The following is a 26670-nucleotide window of genomic DNA, read 5'->3' as shown; positions in this document are numbered from 1 at the left end:
CTGTAGTCTACATATTAATACATTTGCCTGCAATGGTGTTATTGTGGTCAGCATAGCTGCCTTCCAAGCAGTTGACCTGGGTTCGATTTCTGGCCATCGCAGTTTCCTGTTATCCTTCCTCAAATCTGAAGCATTATCCCCCAAAAAACCCCGGCCTTAACACCAGAGGAAGGTTAATCTTTTTTCTGTGATCTGACGAGTCCTTCTTTAAACTCGCAGGACTAGTGTGTTTCATTTAACTAGACATAAAAAACTATAAATCAAATATAATCAAACTAAACAGAAGTTGAAAACCTGCTCCCTGCTCTTCCTCCAACAATACTCTGCTCCACTTCTTGTGGGCCTCACTCTCCATATTTGGCTTTCTGCCAGCATAACCTGCAACCAAATTATGAAATGATTAAAAGTGTGAATAGATACATTACTGACACCCGCTTACAATCAAGCACAATGTTTGTTCCTAAATGGCCTTTTGTAACAATCATTAGTCAGACAGCAGGAAGTGTACTTCATAGAAGTAGCCACATGAACATTTTTCTTCCATGGGAAGTGAAGGCAGCAAGAGCCCTGTCCTTTGAGGAGGAAACTATCCAGGCTGGAAAATGCTGAGTCATGGGAGCGTTGGTGTGCATGGTTGTTGTGGCCGAGTGGTTAAGGCGATGGACTTGAAATCCATTGGGGTTTCCCCGCGCAGGTTCAAATCCTGCCAACAACGGTTGGATGGATCACAGCATGTTCTGGTTTCATGCTTCTTTAAATTGGTCACTGGCTGCTTCTGGTTATGTTTGAACAACTTCCAGCGCAAAAATCATGCTACACGTCAGGAGAAATGACACTTCCTGTACGTTTTCTGAGTGTGCTCAGAACAATTTCATTCTCAAATCACATCCTCAGCTCCAACCTACATGGAGCTGCGACACTGTGTGACGTCACTGGAGATCAAAGGCATTACCTGTCTTTCATCGCTCTCCCACACGTGACACTCACACGTTCGTGTCAGATGGATGAGCGCATGCGCACATAGACGCACATGACTCGTTTCGCGAACGAATGATAAATGACAAATAATAAATGTAAAAGCACAAAAACCCAAAGATCCAACTCAGTTTGAAAATATTTTTAATCTTTAATTACATGTAAATCATTTAAAAATGTTGAACTATTTACATTTAAACCACATAGACAAGTATGAAGGATGATACAACAGGATGTAAATGAAAATCCTAACAGTTTTATCTCGTCTTTGGTTCAGATTGGCATGAAGAAAAACCAAGTGGCTCAGCTTTGATGGCTTTCTTGGTTCCTTTTTAGGACAAATAAGGAGAAGGAAAGAGTCGAAGTGAATGAGAATATTCTCTCGTGATCACAGCTGAGGCTCCCTCCCCCGAAAACCTGATTGGTCCTTCCATGTCCCCTCAGTTGTCATTGGCTCTCAGTGGTGTCAGTCATTTGGAGTGACAGCGCGTTGTGTAAAGTTGTTTAAGTAGCTACAGCTTGTGAGAAAATTGAAAACAAAATAAAACTTAGAAGTGAACTGAAAAGAGGAGCAGTGCTGAAAACAAGTTCAGGAAGTTGTGCTGCAAGCTAAATGCTGTAAATTCACCAGTCTGAGTTTTGAAACAAACTTCCGTCTTCCTGCAGCACCTGTAGCAAATATTCACCGGAGTTCAGGTAAGAACTCTGATGAGAACTTTAACGCTGAATTTCTGTAAAGTTGTCTTTTCTCTGTTTGCATTTGAAACTGTTCTTAAACAACATTTAATAGACATATTTAGCAGAGTCCTCCTTGTTTAAGGTCCTTACGTCCTTATGCTAGCATGCTAACGTATCTTAATTAAGTAATTAGGATCAATTAGACATTTACTAAAGTCTGAGGAGACGGAGAGAAATATGATCATATCATTCTGTTGCAGAAGTAAACATTAACCTTTTAGTTTGATTTTCTTAAAAATTCATATTGTTTTTTGTATATTCAGAAAGTTAAGCTCCAGTTTGTCAACTTAAACTCAAATCTTCCCTGAAGAAGAAGTTCCAGTGTGTGTTTGAGGGGATCTCTAAAGCAGGAAACCCAACCATTCTGAATCAGATCTACACAGAGCTCTACATCACAGAGGGAGGGACTGGAGAGGTCAATGAGGAACATGAGGTCAGACAGATTGAAACAGCATCCAGGAAACAGGACAGAGCAGAAACAACCATCAGACAAGAAGACATCTTTAAACCCCCACCTGGAAGAGACCAACCAATCAGAACAGTGATGACAAAGGGAGTGGCTGGCATTGGGAAAACCGTCTTAACACAGAAGTTCACTCTGGACTGGGCTGAAGACAAAGCCAACCAGGACATAGAGTTCACATTCCCCTTCACCTTCAGAGAGCTGAATGTGCTGAAAGAGAAGAAGTTCAGCTTGGTGGAACTTGTTCATCTCTTCTTCACTGAAACCAAAGAAGCAGGAATGTGCAGCTTTGATCAGTTCCAGGTTGTGTTCATCTTTGACGGTCTGGATGAGTGTCGACTTCCTCTGGACTTCCACAACACTGAGGTCCTGACTGATCCTACAGAGTCCACCTCAGTGGACGTGCTGCTGACAAACCTCATCAGGGGGAAACTGCTTCCCTTTGCTCGCCTCTGGATAACCACACGACCTGCAGCAGCCAATCAGATCCCTCCTCAGTGTGTTGACATGGTGACAGAGGTCAGAGGGTTCAGTGACCCCCAGAAGGAGGAGTACTTCAGGAAGAGGTTCAGACATGAGGAGCAGGCCAGCAGGATCATCTCCCACATCCAGACCTCACGAAGCCTCCACATCATGTGCCACATCCCAGTCTTCTGCTGGATCACTGCTACAGTTCTGGAGGAGGTGTTGAAGACCAGAGAGGGAGGAGAGCTGCCCAAGACCCTGACTGAGATGTACATCCACTTCCTGGTGGTTCAGTCCAAAGTGAAGAAGGTCAAGTACGATGGAGGAGCTGAGTCAGATCCACACTGGAGTCCAGAGACCAGGAAGATGATTGAGTCTCTAGGAAAAGTGGCTTTTGAGCAGCTGCAGAAAGGAAACCTGATCTTCTATGAATCAGACCTGACAGAGTGTGGCATCGATATCAGAGCAGCATCAGTTTACTCAGGAGTGTTCACACAGATCTTCAAAGAGGAGACAGGGCTGTACCAGGACAAGGTCTTCTGCTTCGTCCATCTGAGTGTTCAGGAGTTTCTGGCTGCTCTTCATGTCCATCTGACCTTCATCAACCCTGGAGTCAGTCTGATGTCAGAAGAACAAACAACAACTTGGAGGTCTAAACTAATAAGGACAGGATCTAAAACAACACGTTGCTACCAGAGTGCTGTGAATGAGGCCTTACAGAGTCCACATGGACACCTGGACTTGTTCCTCCGGTTCCTTCTCGGTCTTTCACTGCAGACCAACCAAACTCTCCTACGAGGCCTGGTGACACAGACAGGAAGTAGCTCAGAGACCAATCAGAAAACAGTCCAGTACATCAAGACAAAGATCAGTGAGAATCTGTCTCCAGAGAAAAGTATCAACATGTTTCACTGTCTGAATGAACTGAATGATGGTTCTCTGGTGGAGGAGATCCAACAGTCCCTGAGATCAGGACGTCTCTCTACAGATAAACTGTCTCCTGCTCAATGGTCAGCTCTGGTCTTCATCTTACTGTCATCAGAAAAAGATCTGGACGTGTTTGACCTGAAGAAATACTCTGCTTCAGAGGAGGCTCTTCTGAGGCTGCTGCCAGTGGTCAAAGCCTCCAACAAAGCTCTGTATGTGCAAAAAAATCCAACCAGATCAAATGAATCTTTTTTGGTTGAGACTCAAAAACATTTTGAATCACTTATCTTATTTTGCTGATTCCTCCTCAGACTGAGCTGCTGTAACCTCTCAGACAGAAGCTGTGAAGCTCTGTCCTCAGTCCTCAGCTCCCAGTCCTCTAGTCTGAGAGATCTGGACCTGAGTAACAACAACTTGCAGGATTCAGGAGTGAAGCTGCTATCTGCTGGACTGAGGAGTCCAAAGTGCAGACTGGAAGGACTCAGGTTCGCTTATGTCTGTTTTGCATTAATAATTCATAGACATATCTTTAAATATTGTGTGTTTTGACAACATGTTTGTGCAGTTTTATTACACATCACCAACATAAAGTTTTGTTTTTTTTTTTTTATTTCCCTCTTCTTCTGTAATTGTACTTCAGACTGAGCCTCTGTAACCTCTCAGACAGAAGCTGTGAAGCTCTGTCCTCAGTCCTCAGCTCCCAGTCCTCTAGTCTGAGAGATCTGGACCTGAGTAACAACAACCTGCAGGATTCAGGAGTGAAGCTTCTGTCTGCTGGACTGAAGAGTCCACACTGTGAGCTGGAAACTCTCAGGTCAGAGTTCATGTTTTGTGTCAAGACTCTTTAGTTATGATTTTTCATTAAATGAGATAAAATGAACTGAAGAGGTTTGTAGTTTGGGGAGATTGCCATCAGTATAAAAAGCTTCATGCTCCATAATGAATCACTGATTTGATTCACCACCTGGAGAACACACTAAGTGAAACAAATTAAACACACATGTTGCTCAGCCAACAGGTGCATGCTGGGTCATGCTGGTGTCCTCCTGGTGAATCCTCCAGTGCTGACTTCTACGTTCACTGAGGATCATTTACTTTTAGGGAGGTGGACACATCCTTTCTGCTGCTTTTGGCATCTGTCACAGTTGTGATGATGGAGTTCTCATTCAGGAAAATATTTAAGGGGCTCAAAGACACCAGAGGTTGAGTGGACTGCTGACATGGTGCTCTGTGGATGAATGAACCTGGTTGAACACAGAGCAGAATCAATGCGTCACTATGCAGTGTTTGAGCAACTGTGTCTTTACTTTAATCAGTGTGTTTGTGGTTCAGCTGTTGTTTTCTCTCTTAGTGTTTCTTTGTTCTGCTGATTCTCTAAATTTGATTTTGTTTAATTCATACAGCTCAGTGTGTAAATACCTGATTTATATATTATTTATCACTTCTCTTGATTTGTCTGAGTTATTTTCTGCACTCATGAAAGTGGTTATATTATTTTATTATCGGCTGTCTGCAGTCATCAGAAAGTGTGTGTTTATTGTAGGGATGCACAATATTGATTTGGGGGGAAAACTATGCAATTATTTATCGATCTGATAGGTACATTTTATCTGTTAAGAAGTTTCAATAAATTGGTTAATTTGGTGAAAGTGTTTGCAGGAAGAGTAGCCCCCAAACAGGCCATGAAGCACTGGTTATGCCATCTGTCACGCCTTCCTATCAGGACCCAAACCTGGCCCCCTCTCTGCCTGACTAATAATAAACATGTCTTCACCATTGTGGTTTTTTTTCTCAGTGGCAAAAGATAACAGCAGCATTTTGCTGTTGCAAAACCTGTTCAGAGAGGATTGCGAGAGAAGGAAAACAGGACACCAAATTTAAATACAGCAAATGATATTCGACTAGTTTAGAGTGAATTGTATTTGCTAATTTTTATTCAATGGTTTCTTCATCTTACATTTTCATCCACACATAACATGTTTTTGGTGTGTGTGTGTGTGTGTGTGTGTTCAGTCTGTCAGGATGTCTGCTCTCAGAGGAAGGTTGTTCTTCTCTGGCCTCAGCTCTCAGCTCCAACCCCTCCCATCTGAGAGAACTGGACCTGAGCTACAATCATCCAGGAGACTCAGGAGTGAAGCTTCTGTCTGCTGGACTGGAGGATCCAGACTGGAGACTGGACACTCTCAGGTCTGGACAGCTCTGAGGAACTCTGCTTCATGTTTGATGGTGGATCAAGTTGATCCTGACTCTGTTTCTTCCTCCAGGGTGGACCATGGTGGACCACAGAGACTGAGACCTGGTCTGAGGAAGTGTGAGTGTGTTTTCACTTTGATTCATGAAAACTCAGCTGCTCATGTTTCACTAGATTTTTACTTTTCTGACTGAAGTACAAAGATGAGTTTCATTCAGGATCAACACTTCATGTGTTTATTGATGTGGATCTCCATCAGCCGTCATCTTTGACTCCACAGCAGAAAAAAAGCAGAACATTGCTGACATCTTGACTCTCATGTTCATAAACTGTTGATGTTCTAACTGTATTGTTGGCTTTTAATTTAAATGTAGTCAAACATTATTCGTAGGTGATGAAATGTAAGTTTGAATGATTCACTTTCAGTAAAGTTGTTGATAAATGAACAGATGATAAACTGCAGCTGTTGTTTCTTGTTCTCTCCATCAGATGTCTGTGAACTGGAACTGGACACAAACACAATCAACAGAAACCTCAAACTGTCTGACAACAAAAGGAAGGTGACATGTGTGAGAGAGAATCAGTCATATCCTGATCATCCAGACAGATTTGATGTCTTTCCTCAGCTGCTGTGTAGAAATGGTCTGACTGCTCACTGTTACTGGGAGGTCGAGAGGAGTGGAGAGGTTTATATCTCAGTGAGCTACAGAAGAATCAGGAGGGAAGGAGGCAGTTATGACTGTTTGTTTGGAAGAAATAATCAGTCCTGGAGTCTGATCTGCTCTGAAGATGGTTACTCTGTCTGTCACAACAACAGAAGAACATTCCTCTCCTTCCCCTCTGTCTCTAACAGAGTAGCAGTGTATATGGACTGTCCTGCTGGCTCTCTGTCCTTCTACAGAGTCTCCTCTGACTCACTGATCCACCTCCACACCTTCAACACCACATTCACTGAACCTCTCTATCCTGGGTTCTTGATCTTACCTGGTCCTTCAGTCTCTCTGAGGAAGAGATACTCTAGATAGATTAGAATCACACACAAAGACAACACATGATGCCCTGAGAGACGATACCTGAGCAGGAGAACTAGTCACTGCATGTACAGCTGCTTCTTATCTGGAGTTTTTTTCTGTCATCTATAATAAAGTAGAAAAGAGACACAGCTCCACAGTAACAGAGGTGTGCTGCTGTAACGCTGAGTGCTGGATTCATGTTCAGTTTATGGTTTTAGAATCAGTGATGCATTCATGTAGAAACATCAGTTTAATGTTCATCAGGTTACATTCTACTGACCAGACTGAATCAATAAAGTTTTGTTTCAACACGTCATCGTTTAAATGTTGGTTGTATTTTGCATTTGTCAGCTGAATCCACAGAGTGACTGAAATGATGAAGTAAATCCAGGAAAGGAAAAACATTTGGCTCTGAATCTCAATGTAGATTTGAACAAAGAGCTCCAGCTGAAGAAAACAATGCTGTCTGTTTCCAGATGATGAAGAACTCAGTTCTCAGTTGATGCTCAGTTATCTCCATCTAGTGGACAGATGGTAGAAGCTGATTCCTGAAAAGAGGAAGTGACTTTTCCTCAGATCAAACTGTTGAAGGAGAACGAGCAGCTTCTTCCTCACTGACTCACTCAACCTCTGTCTCCTGGGTTTGGATTTGAGCCTCTTTCTCAGGAGCACACACAGAAAAAATAAGATTTTCTATTCCAACAATATACGTGATGTCCTTGTGTATGAATGAATGTTTCACTAATGCAGATCTTTCAGAACAACATCAACAACAATAACTCCAGAACGAGACTTTGTGACATCACTGGAGATCAAAGGCATTTCCTGTCTTTCATTGATCTCCAACATGACACAGATACATACGTCACACTATCTCACATTCGCTTCAAACGGTTGAGCGCATGCGCAGAGAGATGCACAGAAATGTCCCTGGACTGATCATTGTAACTTTGTGTTATTGTTGTATCTGATAAGTTAAGGACCATAAACTTTCTATAAAAGTGGATGTGGTGGTTAAAAAGTAGAGACTTCAACCTGCAGTCTATCTAATGACCACCACCTGTTGGAAAATGAAGTAAGAGTGTAAACAGTTAAAGCTCCTTGATGGTGACGCATGTCTCAGGGACATGTGCGATCCTCGTTAGTATAGTGGACAGACTCTCCACCTGTTACGCAGAAAGCCGGGGTTTGATTCCCTGACGGGGAATTTTCTCTAATGTCTCATTAACCAGAGTGACAGAAATGAACTCTCCCTGTAGCTGACCAGGCGTCCCGTGCCGGGTCCCAACTTTGAACAAGGGTCAGTGTTTAAGTCCCACCTGCCCCAACAAAATGCCCATCTTAAAATGTTCAAATGAAAAGTCTCCATCTGATGTTCTTTTCTTTTAGACTCCATGCAGGCTGTTAATGATTACTTTGTTTGTGTGTGGCTGTTTTGAAGGTCCCTGGTTCAATCCCGGGTTTTGGCATCAGAGGTGGTACCTGAGTGAGGTGCAAGCTCAGGTTTCTTTGACCTACATTTCCAATGTTCTCCCTCCTCTTTCAACCACACCATGAAATATTGTGAGGTTGGATGCGTCACGCTGACTGGTTGTGTGTCCAAAAGGCTGTCAAACACATCTTTCTTCCATTTTCTCCTCCAAACAGTTTTGAGATTTCCCATAATGTCATATGTGTGTCATTTTTGCAGTGAAGCTGTGGTAGTGTGGCCGAGTGAGTCAATCTTGAAGTATTTAATTAAATGTAAAACTGTTATAAACGGAGTGCTGCATGAGTGGCCACCATCACTTCAAGCAACCCAAATGGGAAAGATCCTTATCGACAGCATTGTTGCGCTTTGCCACATCTGAGCTAAAGATACAATAAAATGATCTAAACCGGTTTTTATTCTGAAATGATTTTTGTCGATTTTTTTTGGAGGATGTTTTGTCTTTCTAGCAGCCCGGCTAGCTCAGTCGGTAGAGCATGAGACTCTTAATCTCAGGGTCGTGGGTTCGAGCCCCACGTTGGGCGATAAGCAGCTTTTTTTAGACCGAAAGTTACATTTCCAATATTCTGCCTCGTCTTTCAACCACAACCACATGAAATATTGTGAGGTTGAATGCTGCACGCTGACTGGTTGTGTGTCCAAATGGCTTCAAAGACATCTTTCTGCCATTCACTCCTCCAAACCTTTGGACACAGTTTTGAGCTTTCTCACAGGTGTCATTATTTCAGTGAAGATGTATGTATGGATGTATTCCCCCTGAATCCTGCGATTCACAGCTTCCACCAAATGGAGCCAAATAAGACACAAAACTAATTGTGATGTGAGTCTGAAGAGCTGCTGCTCTTCACACAAATAAATGAATTCCCTACGTACAGTAACAGCACAATGCCCGCTGGAAAGTAATCACTAAACTGTTACAAAGGAAATGATCAATTTGGAGTCTTTGCTCTTATCATTGTAACTTTGTGTTCTTGTTGTATCTGATAAGTTAAGCTGCACTTCTAGTGACCACCAGGGGGGCAGTTCCACTGGTTGGAAAAGCCTTCAGACTGCATTGAAGTCTATGGAGAGAACAACACCAAGTTCTGAGATGCTGCTTGTGGCCAGCATGGGGATTGAACCCATGACCTTGGCGTTATTAGCCCCACGCTCTAACCAGCTCTCCTATACTTTAATGCCGTGCCAGTTGCAGACATTCTCCAATGTGCTCTGTAGCTCTCAAAGTGGGAAACTTGCTCCTTGAAAACAACTAAACATTGTTGACAGGATTTGAACCTGCGCAGGGAAACCCCAATGGATTTCGAGACCATCGCCTTAACCACTCGGCCACAACAACTACATGAACCGCAAGAAAAGTAGAAATACACAAAATAAAACACAAAAAACTAAAAAGCTGAGCAGCGTGCTGTGGACTTTTGAAGGTGCTGTGTTCAGGTGACAGTCTCCTCTGGAATTGAGGGTTCAAATACCACTCCTGACAGTCTGTGCTGTTACCCAGCTTCTTTGTCTGAGGGCCTTCTGGGAAAGATCTTTGTTGTGCTTTAAGTCACATCTTTCCTCATTCAGCTGATTCCTCAATTAACTGTTAGTACAAACTGTGTTTGCACCTTGAAACTTCCAACATAGCTTTTTGTCTCTCATTTCAGCATTAAGAAGCAATGCCTGCTATTAAAGGCATTCACGTGGAAGACCTAGAACCCGTGATGTGTTTCACTAAGAGCTCAGTCATCACACTCAACTGATGTTGTAAACAGGTTACATTCAGAGGAATAGAGGTAATTAGTAGCGATGGGATTCAAACCGACCCCTCTAAGAGACCGCAGAATGAATGCAGCACCTTGGACTGCTTGGCTTCTGAAATGTTTCATAAATAGATTGAATAGATGAGGGCTTTGGGACGGGGCTCATGGCAGCACCCGCTGTTGAGAGCTGCAGAGCGATGTGCGCTTTCACATCAGTTTACACCACCAAAGTGGTGTGGAGACGCTGACAACTTCCCCGCCCTGCAGGCTACTGAGTAAAAGAATCTGTGGCGCAATGGTAGCGCATCTGACTCCAGATCAGAAGGTTGTGTGTTCAAATCACGTCACGGTCAGCTCATCTATTCTCTGCACTGTTGGTAAACACACAGCTGAAATTGCTTCCATGATCTGGAAGTGGAACTAAAGGTGTGCCACCTATGCCTGCCCTCATAATGGTAACTGATCACCAGTGAGTGCTCTCATCCTTTTAGATGAGTCTGAACAACAGCACTCAGCTGTGTCATATTTTAAGGCTGTACAGAGATGCTTGGGAACATGTGAAACTTGGTCCGTGAAAACAACTAACCGTTGTTGGCAGGCCTTTCTCAGACATGTTCACACCAGCGCCTCTCCAGAGTTTATGAAAAAATCTTTTTTTTAATAAAATTTTTACTTTTTTCCATAAAGTATCAAAAATACATTGAAAATATGATGGCTCAACACATTATACATGATACTTAAACATCAAGGCTGTACAGGTCTGTCCTCATCACCGAGGCTCCAATGGTGGGTCTGATAACAATGCAGCTTCAGCAATTCACTCGATACGTGTGTAGGCACATTGTTTTGTACACATCGATCTATGACATTTACAATCAAAGCATATATCATAAATAGATGATCCACATTGTCACAATTCATCTCTCTGATCATTACATCAAATGCTTCGGTTAATGACCGTTAGTCTGTGAATTGAGAAACAACCGTGATGAGTAAACCCCACAAGGGTCCTGCGTCACTTCGAACCGAGTCCAACCTCTTTCTCATTTCATTGACACGATTATTTAGTTTTGTTTTTTTTTTTAAATCACCCCCTGTAAAATAAAGACTGACCGGCCGGTAGTCCAGTGTTCCTCCAAATGCACAATCAATTTTCCACAATAATCTCTTCTCCGCCGTTCCACGGGGTGAAGGCTTCTTTGATGCATCCAGAATCTGCATAGCTGTCAGGGAGCTTGGTGCTGCCAGATATCTGAGCGACTGGTGTGAGATGCCTTTTCCGGCGAGACTGCAAAGTCTGCGGTCTAGGAGGACGAGGACTGGGCAGGAAAGACATGATTTTTATCGTGTTCTATTCTTTTCTATTTTTTTTAAAAGTACAGCTGAGAGGAGGAGTTACTGGCACGCCAATGGAACTGAACTTTTTCTTTAAGCGTGTTGGAATTGGTTGGGAGGAGGAGTTATTCGTAGACCAATGGCGTAGAAGGGGTGGAGTCTAATACACCAGAATTTTTCTCACCAGCAGAATGTCTCTGAAACTCTGACTGCTTGCAAACAGTCTCAATTTTCTCTGTGTATTCCTCCATCACCATCAACCAGTTCTTGAAGGGAATGTGCAAACATCTCTGAAACACTCTGCACTCTTTGTTGAAATACTCCAACACAAACTTGTCCTCACACCCGACGGGGTGCTCTTGGTCTCCCACACAATGTTGGCTGCAATTCTTTTTTTCGGAACTCCTGATGATCCCTCTTGTTGTTGTTCTTCTTCTTATTCTTTTTTCACACCATTCACTTTTAAATTTGTTACACCCACCAACGTCAGTGCTGACCAGTCTGTTGAGGTGAGTGTCGCTCTCGATCCTGCCGGGCTGTAAACCTCCTTTTTCCAACTGGTAAAAATACATCTCTTGAGAGGTATAGTTGAACACGTATCCCTAGGCCCTGCCGTCCGACAGTCTCCACTCTCCATGGAGAGCCTCGGGTGCTGGAGTCTGAATCCGACACAAATATGGCGCTCTTCTTCGAATACCCGCCCTCAAACGCTCTCATTGGTTCTCACCTAATCGCTAGGGTGGGATCAGCGGCCGGGGGAAAACTATCTCATTGGTTGAGGGGACCTGTCAAAAACTTGACGAAAGGTGTTTTATATTACTGTCTTATGTCAAAGTAGATTAAAGTTGAAAAAGTATGAAGAGTGTTTGAAGATTTTTTCCCATTCATTAAAAATTTAAAAAGGTACATTAAAAAAAAAAAAAAAAAAGGCAGCAAAAAAGCTGAAAAGTCACAGCGATCGTGTCCTGAATGAGCTGAATATTTTGATATCAGTGTCCTTTCTACAGCTCAAAGCGTTAAGAAGTTGAAACGCAGCAAAAAACATTTAATAATAAAGATTTGAAGGGAGGAAAATAAAAGTGAACTGTTGATGGCAGCCTGCTGTTTATCTCACTGATAACTGGCCCTGTTTTGGACCATTTATTTTTCAACAGTAAACACAAACACACATTTCAATGTGATAAAATGTTGGAAAATAAATCCCAGAGCCCAAAGTACTGTGGGATCAACAGTGACTTTACAGTAAATCAGTGCATGTTAATATTTCCATCCACACTCAGAATTTGTGTCTTTGGCCTCATCTTAATGAGAGCTCTCTGGAAACACATGGATCCAGCTGACAGAGAGCAGCAATCAGAAATGAGCTGGCTTCTCTTCCCTTTCTTCTCACTGAGTCGATCACATCTCTGGCTTTTTTCTGCTCTGGACTTTGTTCTGGCTGACTGCATTTCTTCATCACTGATAACTCCACGCTCAAGCAGTTTATCCAGAAGCTGGTTGAGAACAGTGTCAGACACTCTCTGAATGAATCCTGTCCGGGTGAGGAGCAGCCTCTCTTCTGCTTGGAGGTTGTCATCAGCTGGGAGGCTGCTTTGATCATTTTCCCTATTTGGACCTAACAGGAAGCCAGATGAAAGACTTGTTTAGTAATCACCGATAACAACCAGCACTTTAAACACTGATCTAACATCAGCTTTCAGATGACATGTCATGTTTTTATTTTAACACAAACAGGATTGTTGGGATCTTTGCTAAAACTTTGTGCAACAGCAATGATTGTGTACCTTGATTTCATGTCACATGACATCTGTCAAATAAATGTAGCACTATGATGTAGACCGGTTGGTTTTTGGTCTTTAAACTTTATTTAGTGTGAGTCACTTCTTCATATATTTTATATAGAGGAAGATGAAACCTTTACTTTGCAGGGGGACTTTGCGTTTCCACACTTCTGTTCCGTCTTCATCTTTGACCATCAGAGTCAGTTTCTTTTGGTTTGGAGTCAGGAAGACCTCAAATGTTGGGAAGTAATTTTGCCTTTCCTTTAGTAAAACTCAGCAGACTGTGAAAGAGAAAAAACAGACAAAACAGAGAAACAAAACGTTTATCTACTAAATCCACTAGTTGTACGGCAATGATTCTACAGCAAAGTGACTAGATGAAGCTAACTAGTTAGCATGCTAACATCAACACAATAGAAATAAGACCAAACAGAATGATTTCAAACAGTGACACAGCTCTCAGAGGAATAGATGTTAGAATGTATGGAGGTTTGACTCACCTCAGGCTGTACTTCAAAGTCCTCTGGATCAGAGAGGACACTGTACCTTTGGTCAGCTATCAGTTTACAGTCAGAAGAAGTTCTTGATGTAAACGGCATCATCTTGTTGGAAGCAACCTTCAGCAACAGGACATTGTAGTGTTAGTGCTGAAAGACTAAACTCATTTTGAAAAACACACAAAGATCCTGATCTGCTGTTTATGACATCTGCTGAACTGGCGGGAGGAAATTAACCACCAACAACAGACATTTAAAGGTTCACATTTCAGATGTTGAGCATGAGAAGTTTGAAGTTTTGATAGTTAAAGTCATTGACCAAGCTTTACCTCAGACAAAGGGAGGTTCCTTGCAGGAGAAACACTCCAGTATTTGAATGTCTCTGGCCGGAGGGTCGGAGGGAACAGCAGAAACTTGGCCACAAATAGGTTTCTTGTTGTTGAATAACCTCTGTACCATCTTCGCCCAACCAGAACGAGGCCAAAGGCAGAGAAATGAGAGACTACTTCAACAACATCACATGAGTGTCTGTGATCTTCAGAGGTTTGAGGAACTCATTCATCATCAGTGATGTGGACGCACAGAACAGCAGACCTTCAGAAGGTCATGAGCCTGGAAAACAAAAAGAGACACATTCTGTACAATGATACGGATGGTCTTATTCGATATCGAGAACAGGAAGAGCTGTGTGTCTTTGTGATGTGCCAGCCTTGTTGTTTCCCCCAACATCCAAAACTAGTCTTACACTGAAGAAGCCATCTGATGATGTTCACACAAGCTGACAACATCAACTTGCTATAGAAATATCTCCTCCTTTGATCTAAATCTTAGAAAACAGTTCTTTTCCAGCATTTTATCAGGAGAAAAATGTTGTTGCTTTTATTTATTAAATTCTTCAGAGTGCCTTAATAAGGTCTGTTACTGTCAGGGACTGTGACTGTGACATTGTCAGGCTGAGATTGAAGTTCAAATAAAACTAACTCTGACAAAGTCTGAATGGGAACTGTGGCATCACAGCAGGGCTGTTAGAACAGATAACAGGACTGTTGGCTTTTAAGCATCGCTCTAAAAAGCACTAATCTTTATCTCACCGTCTTCTGTTTCACAGTGTGGGAGGTGGAGCTCACAGACAGCGTCCTCAGGACAGTGGATATTGAACAGCGGCCCAGCAGCCATCTTGCCAGCTGATTGGAGGAGGCTTTTCATCCCACTGGACAGTGTTGTAAGGAGCTCCGCCTCCTGATCAACAACAAACACCCAGTCCAGTTAAAGAACACTGGAACATACCTGGACCAGGACACCTGAACCTGCAGGACACAGAAGGTAGAATGAGCTGACACACAAACACCATATCACTGTCTAAGGAGCACACTGAGCATGAAGGGGAAGAGGAGGAACCATCCATGAGACACCAACACTGCAGAGATGACATCAGCTGAATTACCTGTAGGACACTTTGGTAGATTCAGTTTTCAGTTCAGGTGTGAAGATCTGTGGAGACTGTGGTCCAGAAAGAAACATCATCAGTTTGACTGGAAACCAACACACAGGTCAAACTGAACTGAAGCACAGAAGCAGCAGCCATGTTGGAAATCAGACGGTAAAACTGGTCAGACAGAAATCTAACTGTTCACCTGAAAGCCAGACTGCTGATCAATCAGCTACTTTATCAGTGATTGTGACCTCAAAACGATGTTTGTCCAGATTTTAAAGAACTCCAGGTGACGAATTAAGGGAACAAACTTTACGAGTCTCTGTCTTCAGTCTTATTGTAATCTAACTCAAAAACTCCTCGTCTATCACTCAACATGAAAAATTTAAATAATAGTTTCAGTTTCTGTCCATTTATCTTTCTCTGCCCAAAGAGATTAAATCATTGCCAGCTACAGGAGATATTGGTTTAATATTTGTTCTCCATTTCCTGTCATGCGCTGAGCCTCTAAATCAGTCTGGAGCATCAGCAAAGATGTTTGACCTCTCACCTTGTCCAGTTTTGTGTCCTCTGACACATCCATTTTTGTCTCTGCTGTGTTTGGACCCAGTGTGACATCAGAGTCACCTGATGGGAGGAGAAGACACAGTAGACAGCAGAAATCAGTTTTTGCTCACATCCTCTGACTCAGATCTGATGATGGGGGAAACTGTAGAGTCCTGCAGCAGCAGCTCATCACGTTTCTCTCAGATGATCCTGGTTTTCTTTTGGCTGTGTACCAATCTGAGTGGGCGGGTCCACAAATCTGTTGACTGGACTCAGTCAGTAGATGTTTAAAGTCTGCAGCTGTCTTCATTCAGTTAAAGTCACCAGCTGCAGCCACCTGTTGTATTTATAGACTGACTGATAAACAGCTGTTGTGCTGTAGAAAGTGAAATTAAAATCAATCTGGGATTAGCTCTGTGTGGATTAACAGATAAAATAACTCCATAGAACCAAATGATCCAGATATTACCTGAATAATTTGTTTACTGAAAGGAACCATGTTCATCTGCTGTATATTACATGAAATTAAAAACCTCCACACTAAAAAAATAATGTAATAATATGGTTTTGTAACTTTTAGTTGAAATTTGCCTGAAACTTTTAATGTAAACAACTTAAATATGTGCAAAAAAGCTCACAGTATTAAACTTAAATTTGATCATGTGATCAGGCCCAGGTGGTCATGTGGTCCAAACATGTTCAGACTTTAGGATCCAGGTTCCCCAAAAGTCTGTTGTTTAAATAATGTATAAGATCTTGATGAAGAGAGCACAGTCAGTTTGGTGAACAGGACTCAGAGGTTCAGTACTCACAGGTCTCCTCTGTAGAAGCTGTAATCACTCTGTCGTTGAACCTGTAGAGGCAAAACAGCGAGACAGTGAGTGGAAATACTTCTGTCAGAGTTAGTTTCACTTCAGTGTAGAGTCATCAAACTTCAATCATTCTTTTTCTATACATTCAACAAGACAAAGACAAAGATTAGCTGACTGACATTCATCTGACTTTGGTTGGTTCCTGATTACTCATATCTGATTGGCTGACTGTTTTTTTCTTTCTTTCCATCAAATCATGAAGTCAGTTTCTGTTCTCCTCTCAAAGTTTCACTGGAGAGTGAGAACATTGAAACAGTGAGTATTTGCACTGATAGTTAAGTTACTACAAGTTTGCTAAAAGCTTCATGGACCAAGTCAAACTCTCTACTGACCTCAGAGTCTCCAATTTGAGTCTGGACTCTCCATAAGATCAGACAGATCCAAAATTCAAACAAACAGTGAAAAGGTTTAATAACAACACTAAACAACACTAGAAAGAACCTGAACTGACTAAATGGTCAACATTGTGAATATAAAGTGGTGAAATTAAAATGTCATTTTCAATTTAAAAATCTGTTTTCAAAAGTTACTTTCGACCATTTAAGTTAAATGTTAAAACCTTTTAGAGGATTTAGCTCATAAATATAGATTTGTCTTCAGGTCAGAGTCACCACAACTGTAACATCATTAGTCAGGACAGTCAGCCGTCATAGCACAGAACAGCGCTGGTTAAAGTCTCCAATGACATTCTAATGGCCTCAGACAATGGATCAGCCTCCATACTTCTCCTTCTAGATCTCAGTGCTGCATTCGACACCATAGATCATAATTTTTACTACAGAGACTGGAACATGAAATTGGTATTAAACGAACTGTACTAAGTGGTTCAAATCCTACTTATCAGATAGACATCAGTTTGTTCATGTAAACAACAGCTCCTCCTCACACAATATAGCCAGTTTTGGAGTCCCGCAGAGTTCGGTACTTGGACCAGTCATTTTCACTCGTTATCTGCTTCCTTTAGGCAACATTATCAGGAAACACATCAATTTCCACTATATCCAGACGACACTCAGCTGTACTTATCAATGAAGCCAAATGAAGTCAATGAATATTCAGACCTCAGGGTTAGGGTCCAGTCTGGATGACCGAAACTTTTTTACTTCTCAACTCTGACAAAACAGAAGTTATTGTACTCGGTCCTAAGCACCTCAGAAAAATACTATCTAAGCATCTCATCAGTCTGGACGGCATCACTTTGGCTTCCAGCTCCACTGTAAGAAACCTTGGAGTAGAGTAGAATTCAAAATCCTTCTTTTAACGTATAAAGCTCTTAATGGCCAAGCTCCATATCTCAGAGAGCTCATAGTTCCTTACTGTCCTAGCAGGCCACTCCGCTCTCTAGATGGAGGTTTAGGGTTAGGGTTAGGGTTAGAGTTCCTAGAGTCTCCAAGAGTAAATCTGGAGGCAGATGGTTCAGTTATCAGGCTCCTCTTCTATGGAGCCAACTTCCAGCATCGGTCCGGGGGCGGACTCTTTAGTAATTTTCAAGACCAGGCTTAAAACTTTCCTGTATGACAGAGCTTATAGTTAAAAAGTTGAAGTCCTCTACTCTTTAGGTATGCTGCTGTAGGCCTAGGCTGCTGGGGGAAGGACTGAGCTTCTCTCTCTCTCTCTCTCTCTCATGTGCCGCGCTACCTCACATTCCTGCAACGCCTGCTGCTCCCATATTCTGTCTACAGACAACAGACAGGATTCTGGTCTGCAAAGACCACATGGTGACAGTGTGAAATGATGATGTGATGTGCAGCTTTCAGTCAGACTGATCTCAGAGCTGTGACAGATGAACCTGATCAGAGAACAAACAGTCTCAGCTCAGATCTGACAGTTTGATGGACGAGGACCAGAATCTGAACATCACAACATCTCTGAGTTCTTCAGCTGGAATCTGTGTCATTTGATGGTCACATGATCACAACAGTCCTCTGACTGATCTGATTGGCTGACTGTTTTCTCTCTGTCTTTCTGTCTAATTCTGAAATCTGTTTCTGTTCTCCTCTCACAGCTTCACTGAGGAGTTTGAAGGTTCACAGGAAACACTGAGTCTTTGCTCTGATACTGGATTTAAACAATATTACTGAAAGGAACATGAACTGAGTCCAACTCAACTGACCTCAGAGTCTCCAGTCTGAAGTCTGGGCTCTTCACAAGATCAGACAGATCCTTCAGGTCTGAATGCTTCAGGTCCCAGTTCCAACTCAGGTCCAGTTTTCTGAGATGGGAGGGGTTGGACTTCAGAGCTGAGACCAGAGAAGAACAGCTGATCTCTGACAAACTGCAGTTCTTCAACCTGAGTTAGGAGACAAAGTTCCTGCTTGAAAGTGTTTCATCATCTTTTCAGAACTGAAGGTTTAGAAAGTAGGAGTTTAGAAAATGAAAGTTAAACAGCTGGACCAACAGGAATGTTAAATGTCTTGGCCTGACATTGGACCAACACATGACATTTAACCCAGCTGTCAGTGTTTTAGCTCGGTCTGCAGGTAGAGCCCTGAACACGTGTGTGTGTGTGTGTGTGTGTGTCTGTCTGTGTGTGTCTGTCTGTGTGTCTGTCTGTGTGTGTCTGTGTGTGTCTGTGTCTGTCTGTGTGTCTGTCTGTGTGTGTCTGTGTGTGTGTCTGTGTGTGTGTCTGTGTCTGTGTGTGTGTCTGTGTCTGTGTGTGTGTGTGGTGTGTGTGTGTGTGTGTGTGTGTGTGTGTGTGTCAGACGATGCTTCTGCTGTCTGGGGATTCTGTGAATATTCTCTTTGTAATACTCAGCATCATAGAGCTATTGGTTATCTTACAGCAGTACACAAATGGACCTCAGTGTTGGCTCTTCATGGTGATTTGGGTTGGGGGCCCTCGAGTATCAGACATAAGAGACAAATGCTCCAGCTGTGGAACAGATCTGTGAAGCTGCCTGATCATAGAAAAAGATATTTAATTTTGACACTTTGCATCACCTTCTCTGGACCAGTGAGCTGAAATTAATATTCTATATGAGTGATTTATCTGATATTTTCATTAATGAATGATGGTGTGAGATATTAGATATTTTAAACAAACTGTTCCTAAAGCAGAGATAAATGATCTCTGGATGTTTGGAGGAAGCCAAAATAAAGAACCTACTGTCTTAATAAGAACTTACAGTGTGGAACCTTACATTAAGAATAACTGAACTAAAAGACAAAGATCATTATGGACAGTTGTGTTCAGAAACAGGGAGCTTTAATGCCACACCTGAGGAAGACCGGATTTGTTCACTATGCAAACTGGATGAAGTAGAAATTCAGATTAATTTCTTTCTTTAGCAAAGAGACTCATGTAGTAGCTGATTTTATTTCCAAGGCTGAGGAAACACAGCAGAATTTTTTGTTTATATATTATGCAACATTATTATCTGAGAAAAATAATAATGTGTCTGTGTATGTTTATATGCAGATATATGAGAGTTTATGTTGTTACAACAGCCACTGTATGATTAAATACATGTCTTATAAACCCATGTGGGTTCTGCCTTTTTATGAAATTTAATGGTAATTTCAGTTCCTTACATTTGATCTACTTGGGATACCCCACTTCCCTTTTCCTCACCAGGATGTCAGATCCTTTTGGGCAGACCAGAGGGTGTGAAAACACACCTTTGGGTTGGGGGCGTTACTCAAGTATAAAGGTTTAGCTCTCTCAATGTTTGGGATCTTTTTCAAATTAATAAAAATATGTTTCACAAAGTTATTTCAAACCATTTAACATTTGAAATGTTTAACATTTCAAATTTTAAAAACCTGGAGAGGATTTCTCTCATAAATATAAACCTATCTGCAGGTCAGAGTCACCACAACTGTAACATCATATTATCTGAGAGCAGAAATAAAACATGAGTCTGACCTCAGAGTCTCCAGTCTACAGTGAGGACTCTTCAGAAAACCACACAGATCCTTCAGTCCTGAATCCTGCAGTTCATTGTTCTGACTTAGGTCCAGTTCTCTGAGATGGGAGGGGTTGGACTTCAGAGCTGAGACCAGAGAAGAACAGCTGATCTCTGACAAACTGCAGTAACTCAACCTGAGTAAAGAATAAAAGATGTGACTTTAGGAGACAAAGTTCCTGCTTGAAAGTGTTCAATGTTTCATCATCTGTTCAGAGGTTTAGAAAGTTTAGAAAGTAGAAGTTTAGAAAATGAAAGTCAAACAGCTGAACCAACAGGAAGCAGCTTCACAACAGTCAAATACAAACAGTGACAAGATTTAATGAGAAAATGAAACACCACTGTAAAGAACCTGGGCTGACTCAAATTGTCAACATTGTAATTTGAACACATCATCTCGGCTCTTCTTGTGTACAAGTCTCTTCATGGTCCAGCACCAAGGTACATCTCTGACATATGAGCCATATGAACCCTCTCTGGCTCTGAGAACCTCGGGGAGTGGTCTCCTGGTGGTGCCCAGAGTCAGGACTAAACATGGTGAGGCTGCATTCCACTTTTATGCTGCTAAATTTTGAAACAGTCTCTCAGAAGATGTGACTGCCCTCAACCTTGACAACCTTTAAAACCAGACTGAAAACAGTTCTATTGAGGTGTCCACATGACAACTGAATGTATTTTTATCTGTGCTTTTTTTTTTTTTTTTTATGTCTGGATCTGTAAAGCACTTTGAATTACTGGGGGTACAAATTGTGCTCTATAAATAAACTTGCCTTGCCTAAATGGTTTATATTTATTTTTATTTGATTTTGATGATTCTGAGAAACATGAGTTCCTTATTAGGAAAGGGACTCATGTAGTAGCTGATTTTATTTCCAAGGCCTCAGAAAGAATGTTCAATCTTTTTATTGGTTATTTGTTGTTTTTAAAATATTATGAAACATTGTTACCTGAGAAAAGGATAATAATGTATCTGTGTATATGCAGATATAAGAGTTTATGTTGTTACAACAGCCACTGTATGATTAAATACATGTCTTGTTAGACATTTTTATGAAATGACATGCAAATAAATAAATGAATGAAATGAAGTACAAACTAAAATCTGAACATTAACATACAAATATTCATGATATATAATTTCCCCTTTCAAAATACAAGATTGATTAATAATTATGCCCAATTCAAATGCAATTTCAAAATTATAAATATAATGTTTTCAAAAGTAATTTAGAAAAATTTAACAGTTTAAATGTTAAAAACCTGAAGAGGATTTTCCCTCATAAATATAAACCTGTCTGCAGGTCAGAGTCACCACAACTGTACATCATATTAATCTGAGAGCAGAAATAAAACATGAGTCTGACCTCAGAGTCTCCAGTCTACAGTGAGGACTCTCCAGAAAACCACACAGATCCTTCAGTCCTGAATCCTGCAGGTACCAGTTCTGACTCAGGTCCAGTTCTCTGAGATGGGAGGGGTTGGACTTCAGAGCTGAGACCAGAGAAGAACAGCTGATCTTTGACAAACTGCAGTTCTCCAACCTGAGTAAAGAATAAAAGATGTGTTCAAACAGGGACAAGATTTCATGAAAAAATGAAACAACACTGTAAAGAACCTGAACTGACTCTACTGTCAACATTGTAATTTGAACACATCATCTCGGCTCTTCTTGTGTACAAGTCTCTTCATGGTCCAGCACCAAGGTACATCTCTGACATATGAGCCATATGAACCCTCTCGGGCTCTGAGAACCTCGGGGAGTGGTCTCCTGGTGGTGCCCAGAGTCAGGACTAAACATGGTGAGGCTGCATTCCACTTTTATGCTGCTAAATTTTGAAACAGTCTCTCAGAAGATGTGACTGCCCTCAACCTTGACAACCTTTAAAACCAGACTGAAAACAGTTCTATTGAGGTGTCCACATGACAACTGAATGTATTTTTATCTGTGCTTTTTTTTAACATGTAACATTGTTACTTGAGAAACGATACCAATGTATCTGTGTATGTTTACAGTTATGTTCATAATAAGCAGTGTCTTTAAAAAGGTGAGTAAACGTAAAAATTTGTCAAATAAATAGTATTTTAATGAACACAAATGCATTGGGGACACTGCACATTCTATTTCAAAGCAAGAAAATTGGAAAAAGTAATTGGATTTGAAAATACTTTAAAGAAAGTCTTTACAAACTGAGAAATGTATCGTATAAACTAAAATATACTTGAAGGTTCAACTTCAACTTCATGACTTCTTCCAGTATTCTGATGTACTCTAACTGATCCATGATCCCTGGTATGTGATAAATAGGACCAAAACCATAGTAGGAGAAACATCCCCATATCACAATGCTTGCACCACCATGCTTCACTGTCTTCACTGTGTACTGTGGCTTGAATTCAGTGTTTTTCAGGACGTCAGACAAACTGTCTGTGGCCCTTTGACCCAAAAAGAACAATCTTACTCTCATCAGTCCACAAAATTTCTTTTTAGGCCAGTCAATGTGTTCTTTGGAAAATTCTAACCTCTTCAGCACGTCTTTTTTTTTTTTTTTTTTTTTTTTTTTACAAAGGGACTTTGCAGGGGCTTCTTGCTGGTAGCTTGGCTTCACATAGACGTCGTCTGATTGTCACAGTATTCACAGGCAATCTTAGATCTTCTTTGAGCCTCCTGGGCTGATCATTGGCGTAGCCTTTGCCATTTTGGTTATTCTCCGATCCATTCGAATAGTCGTTTTTCTTTTTCTTCCTCGCCTTTCTGGTTTTGGCTGCCATTTTAAAGCATTTGATATCATTTTAGCTGAACAGCCTATCATTTTTTGTACTTCTTTATAGGCTTTCCCCTCTTTTATAATTTTCTTAATAAAAGAATGCTCTTTTTCTGAACAGTGTCTTGAACGACCCACTTTACTCTGTTTTTCTCGGACAAATGCACAGCCAGCATATGCAGGGTCAGTTGCCTTGATCCTTAAATAAGGACCACCTGTTTAACACCTCTTTTTTCCACATAATCAGTGACCTCACTAATTGAACTCAGCACTGCTATTCTTTTGAACACATTTAAATGATTCAGTTTCACAGAATCAGTAGAATGTACGTCATGCCTGTTGGGTCCGTTGGTTTTCTATACATTAACTAACCCTTCTAGAGACGTACTTGCAGAGTAGAAGTTGAAATTCTAACAAAAACAGCGATTTATCTTGCTAGTGATGTGGGACTGCTATTATTTTGAAAACAACTGTATATGCAGATATAAGAGGTTATGTTGTTACAACAGCCACTGTTTGATTAAATATATGTCTTATAAAAATATGTAGGAAAGACATTTTTTATGAAATGACAAATAAATAAATGGATGAGACGAGCCACAAACTAAAATCTGAACATTAACATACATACAACATTAACATTTTTTTTCAAAGTAATTCTGAAATATTTAACAGTTGAAATGTTAAAAAGAGTCACCACAACTGTAACATTATATAATTTGAGAGCAGAAATAAAACATGAGTCTGACCTCAGACTCTCCAGTCTACAGTGAGGACTCTCCAGAAAACCACACAGATCCTTCACTCCTGAATCCTGCAGGTTGTTCTTATTCAGGTCCAGTTCTCTGAGATGGGAGGGGTTGGACTTCAGAGCTGAGACCAGAGAAGAACAGCTGATCTCTGACAAACTGCAGTTCTTCAACCTGAGTAAAGAATGAAAGATGTGACTTTAGGAGACAAAGTTCCTGCTTAGAAGTGTTCAGTGTTTCATCATCTGTTCAGAGCTGAAGGTTTAGAAAGTAGAAGTTTAGAGTCATTTAGAAAATGAAAGTCAAACAGCTGAACAAACAGGAAACAGCTTCACAACAGTCAAATACAAGCAGTGACAAGATTTAAGCGGTGTCGCCCCACAATAAGAAGGGTGCCGGTTCGGTTGCCAGCCTGGATTCTGGGTGGAGTTTGCATTTTCTCCCCGTCTGTGTGGGTTTCCTCCCACCGTGTATGTCTAGGTTAACTGGTGACTCTAAACTGACTGCAGGTGTGAATGCGAGTGTGAGTGGTTGTTTGTCTCTGTTTGTCCTTGTGTGTGTGGCCCTGTGATGGACTGGCGACCTGTCCTGTGTGTACCCCGTCTCACCCAATGTGAGCTGGGATTGGCTCCAGCAGCCCTGCAACCCAGAAACGGAAAAATGGTAGAAGATAGATGGCTTTCCTATTTGGGCATAAACATTACACAATTATATAAGGACCTGTATGACCACAACTTTAAAGTTTTGTGACTTATCCTATCACACTAGTGGGCTGAGTTAACACAATCAAGACAACAGTGCGACCACGGCTTTCATACCTGTTTCAGATAATCCTGATGCTACTAACCAAGTCATGGTTTAAAAAATTGAACAGTTACATCACAAGTTTTATCTGGGGCACCTCCTCTCCACGAAATTAAGAGAACCTCATTAGAAATGCCCAAGAGCCCGGGGGGACTGGGCCGCCTAAAATCCTGTTCTATTACTGGGCAGCTAATATTTCCAAATTCAATTACTTGATCTCGATGCATCAAAATGAGATGAGACCAATGTGGGCCACAATGGAACTCCAGTCTAACTTATCGCTTTCATCAATCTCACCTTAGCAGCTCCATGCCCAGTTATTTAAGGCTAGAAATTCCTTAAAGATATGGCTGCAATTTAGGAAACATTTCCACCTCAATCTAACCCTAACCCTTCCCTGGTATGAAACCATCTGTTTCCCTTCGTCCCAAACTGACACTGCCTTTAAAACGTGGCACCTAAGAGCCACTTCTTTTGATACCTACAGTTGGGCAGCTTTGCCAGAAAGCACCTCCCATTTCCTCACTTACCACCTAAGAATGCATTGGACACCATATTGGAGTTAGACCCCAATGGAAGGAGGAGGGCAGCCAAGATCTACCAAATGTTGCAAGATATTGACCCACCGTCATGGGAGAGAACTTGGTTGCCATGGAAAAAGGACTTAAGACGCCGCACTGTCTGAGGAAATATGGCAAAAACGTTTAGAGTGCATACAAACCACATCTCTTTGTGTACAGCATGGTCTCATTCAATTTAAAGTTGTACATAGATTGCACTATTCAAAGGAGAAACTGGCCAGAATATAGCTGAACATCAATCCTGAATGTCCAAGATGCAGCCACAGTCCAGCGACGGTGGGTCACATGTTTGGTCGTGCAGATCTCTAAACACCTTCTGGACAAAAATCTTCAAAGCTATATCTTACATTTGTGGTGTTAATGTAGACCCTGAACCAGTAATCACCATCTTTGAGAAAATTTCCTCAGAAAAACCTTTGGAGGCCAACCACCCTGAGAGGGCTCCGGGCCCACAGCTAGGGAGAGCTGCCACAGAGACAACCCCGACCCAGGAAGACAGGAGGCCCCACACCAAGGTGTGGAGCCATCCACAGGACAGAACCTCCATCAGAAGACCAGAAGATCAGAAGAAAGACGGCAAAATCTTTTATTTTGGTTATTTGTTGTGTTTAAAATGTTATGTAACATTGTTACTTGAGAATATAGAGGATAATAATGTATTTGTGTATGTTTATATGCAGATATATAAGAAAAACATGAGTCTGACCTCAGAGTCTCCAGTCTACAGTGAGGACTCTCCAGAAAACCACACAGATCCTTCACTCCTGAATCCTGCAGGTTGTTCTGACTTAGGTCCAGTTCTCTGAGATGGGAGGGGTTGGACTTCAGAGCTGAGACCAGAGAAGAACAGCTGATCTTTGACAAACTGCAGTTCTTCAACCTGAGTAAAGAATTAAAGATGTGACTTTAGGAGACAAAGTTCCTGCTTGAAAGTGTTCAATGTTTCATCATCTGTTCAGAGCTGAAGCTTTAGAAAGCAGAAGTTTAGAAAATGAAAGTCAACAGCTGAACCAACAGGAAGCAGCTTCACAACAGTCAAATACAAACAGTGACAAGATTTAATGAGAAAATTAAACAACAAAATCTGTTTTTAAAAGTTACTTTCAGCAATTTGAGTTGAAATGTTAAAAACGTGAAGAGGATTTTTCCTCATAAATATAAACCTGTCTGCAGGTCAGAGTCACCACAACTGTAACATCATATTAATCTGAGAGCAGAAATAAAACATGAGTCTGACCTCAGAGTCTCCGATCTACAGTGAGGACTCTCCAGAAAACCACAAATCCTTCAGTCCTGAATCCTTCAGGTCATTCTGAAGGTCATTCTCAGAGGTCTAGTTCTCTGAGATGGGAGGGGTTGGACTTCAGAGCTGAGACCAGAGAAGAACAGCTGATCTCTGACAA

The 26670-nt window shown here is 41.5% G+C and overlaps 1 protein-coding gene, 1 long non-coding RNA gene and 4 other non-coding genes across 8 annotated transcripts in view; 4 read left to right on the top strand and 2 right to left on the bottom strand.

Moving 5' to 3' along the window:
- LOC115038392 (NACHT, LRR and PYD domains-containing protein 12-like) overlaps positions 1-26670 on the top strand; it is an 82469-nt gene that overhangs the window by 3924 nt on the left and 51875 nt on the right. Inside the window, exons 2-4 of the mRNA XM_029497228.1 lie at positions 1992-3780; positions 3880-4053; positions 4209-4382. Coding sequence (XP_029353088.1) covers positions 1992-3780; positions 3880-4053; positions 4209-4382 — 2137 coding nt within the window. The remainder of the gene's footprint in view (positions 1-1991; positions 3781-3879; positions 4054-4208; positions 4383-26670) is intronic.
- trnas-uga (transfer RNA serine (anticodon UGA)) lies at positions 634-715 on the top strand. Its single transcript has one exon. It is a non-coding gene; the product is annotated as a tRNA-Ser (tRNA).
- Positions 8713-8785, top strand: trnak-cuu (transfer RNA lysine (anticodon CUU)). Its single transcript has one exon. It is a non-coding gene; the product is annotated as a tRNA-Lys (tRNA).
- On the bottom strand, positions 9516-9597 carry trnas-cga (transfer RNA serine (anticodon CGA)). The gene has a single exon. It is a non-coding gene; the product is annotated as a tRNA-Ser (tRNA).
- Positions 10285-10356, top strand: trnaw-cca (transfer RNA tryptophan (anticodon CCA)). The gene has a single exon. It is a non-coding gene; the product is annotated as a tRNA-Trp (tRNA).
- Positions 14874-21752, bottom strand: LOC115038412 (uncharacterized). 3 transcript variants are annotated; one of them, XR_003840538.1, is made up of 5 exons: positions 21736-21752; positions 16407-16447; positions 15599-15675; positions 15061-15116; positions 14874-14923 (listed from the first exon to the last, which is right to left on the bottom strand). It is a non-coding gene; the product is annotated as an uncharacterized LOC115038412 (long non-coding RNA). The 3 variants fall into 3 exon arrangements; XR_003840537.1 differs by lacking the exon at positions 21736-21752 and adding an exon at positions 18580-18631; XR_003840539.1 differs by lacking the exon at positions 21736-21752 and adding an exon at positions 16799-16811.

The sequence above is a fragment of the Echeneis naucrates genome, unplaced genomic scaffold, assembly GCF_900963305.1.
Source record: "Echeneis naucrates unplaced genomic scaffold, fEcheNa1.1, whole genome shotgun sequence".
Lineage (NCBI taxonomy): Eukaryota > Metazoa > Chordata > Actinopteri > Carangiformes > Echeneidae > Echeneis > Echeneis naucrates.
The sequence above is the reverse complement of the archived record's forward strand: the minus strand, read 5'-3'. Positions and strand labels throughout refer to the sequence as shown.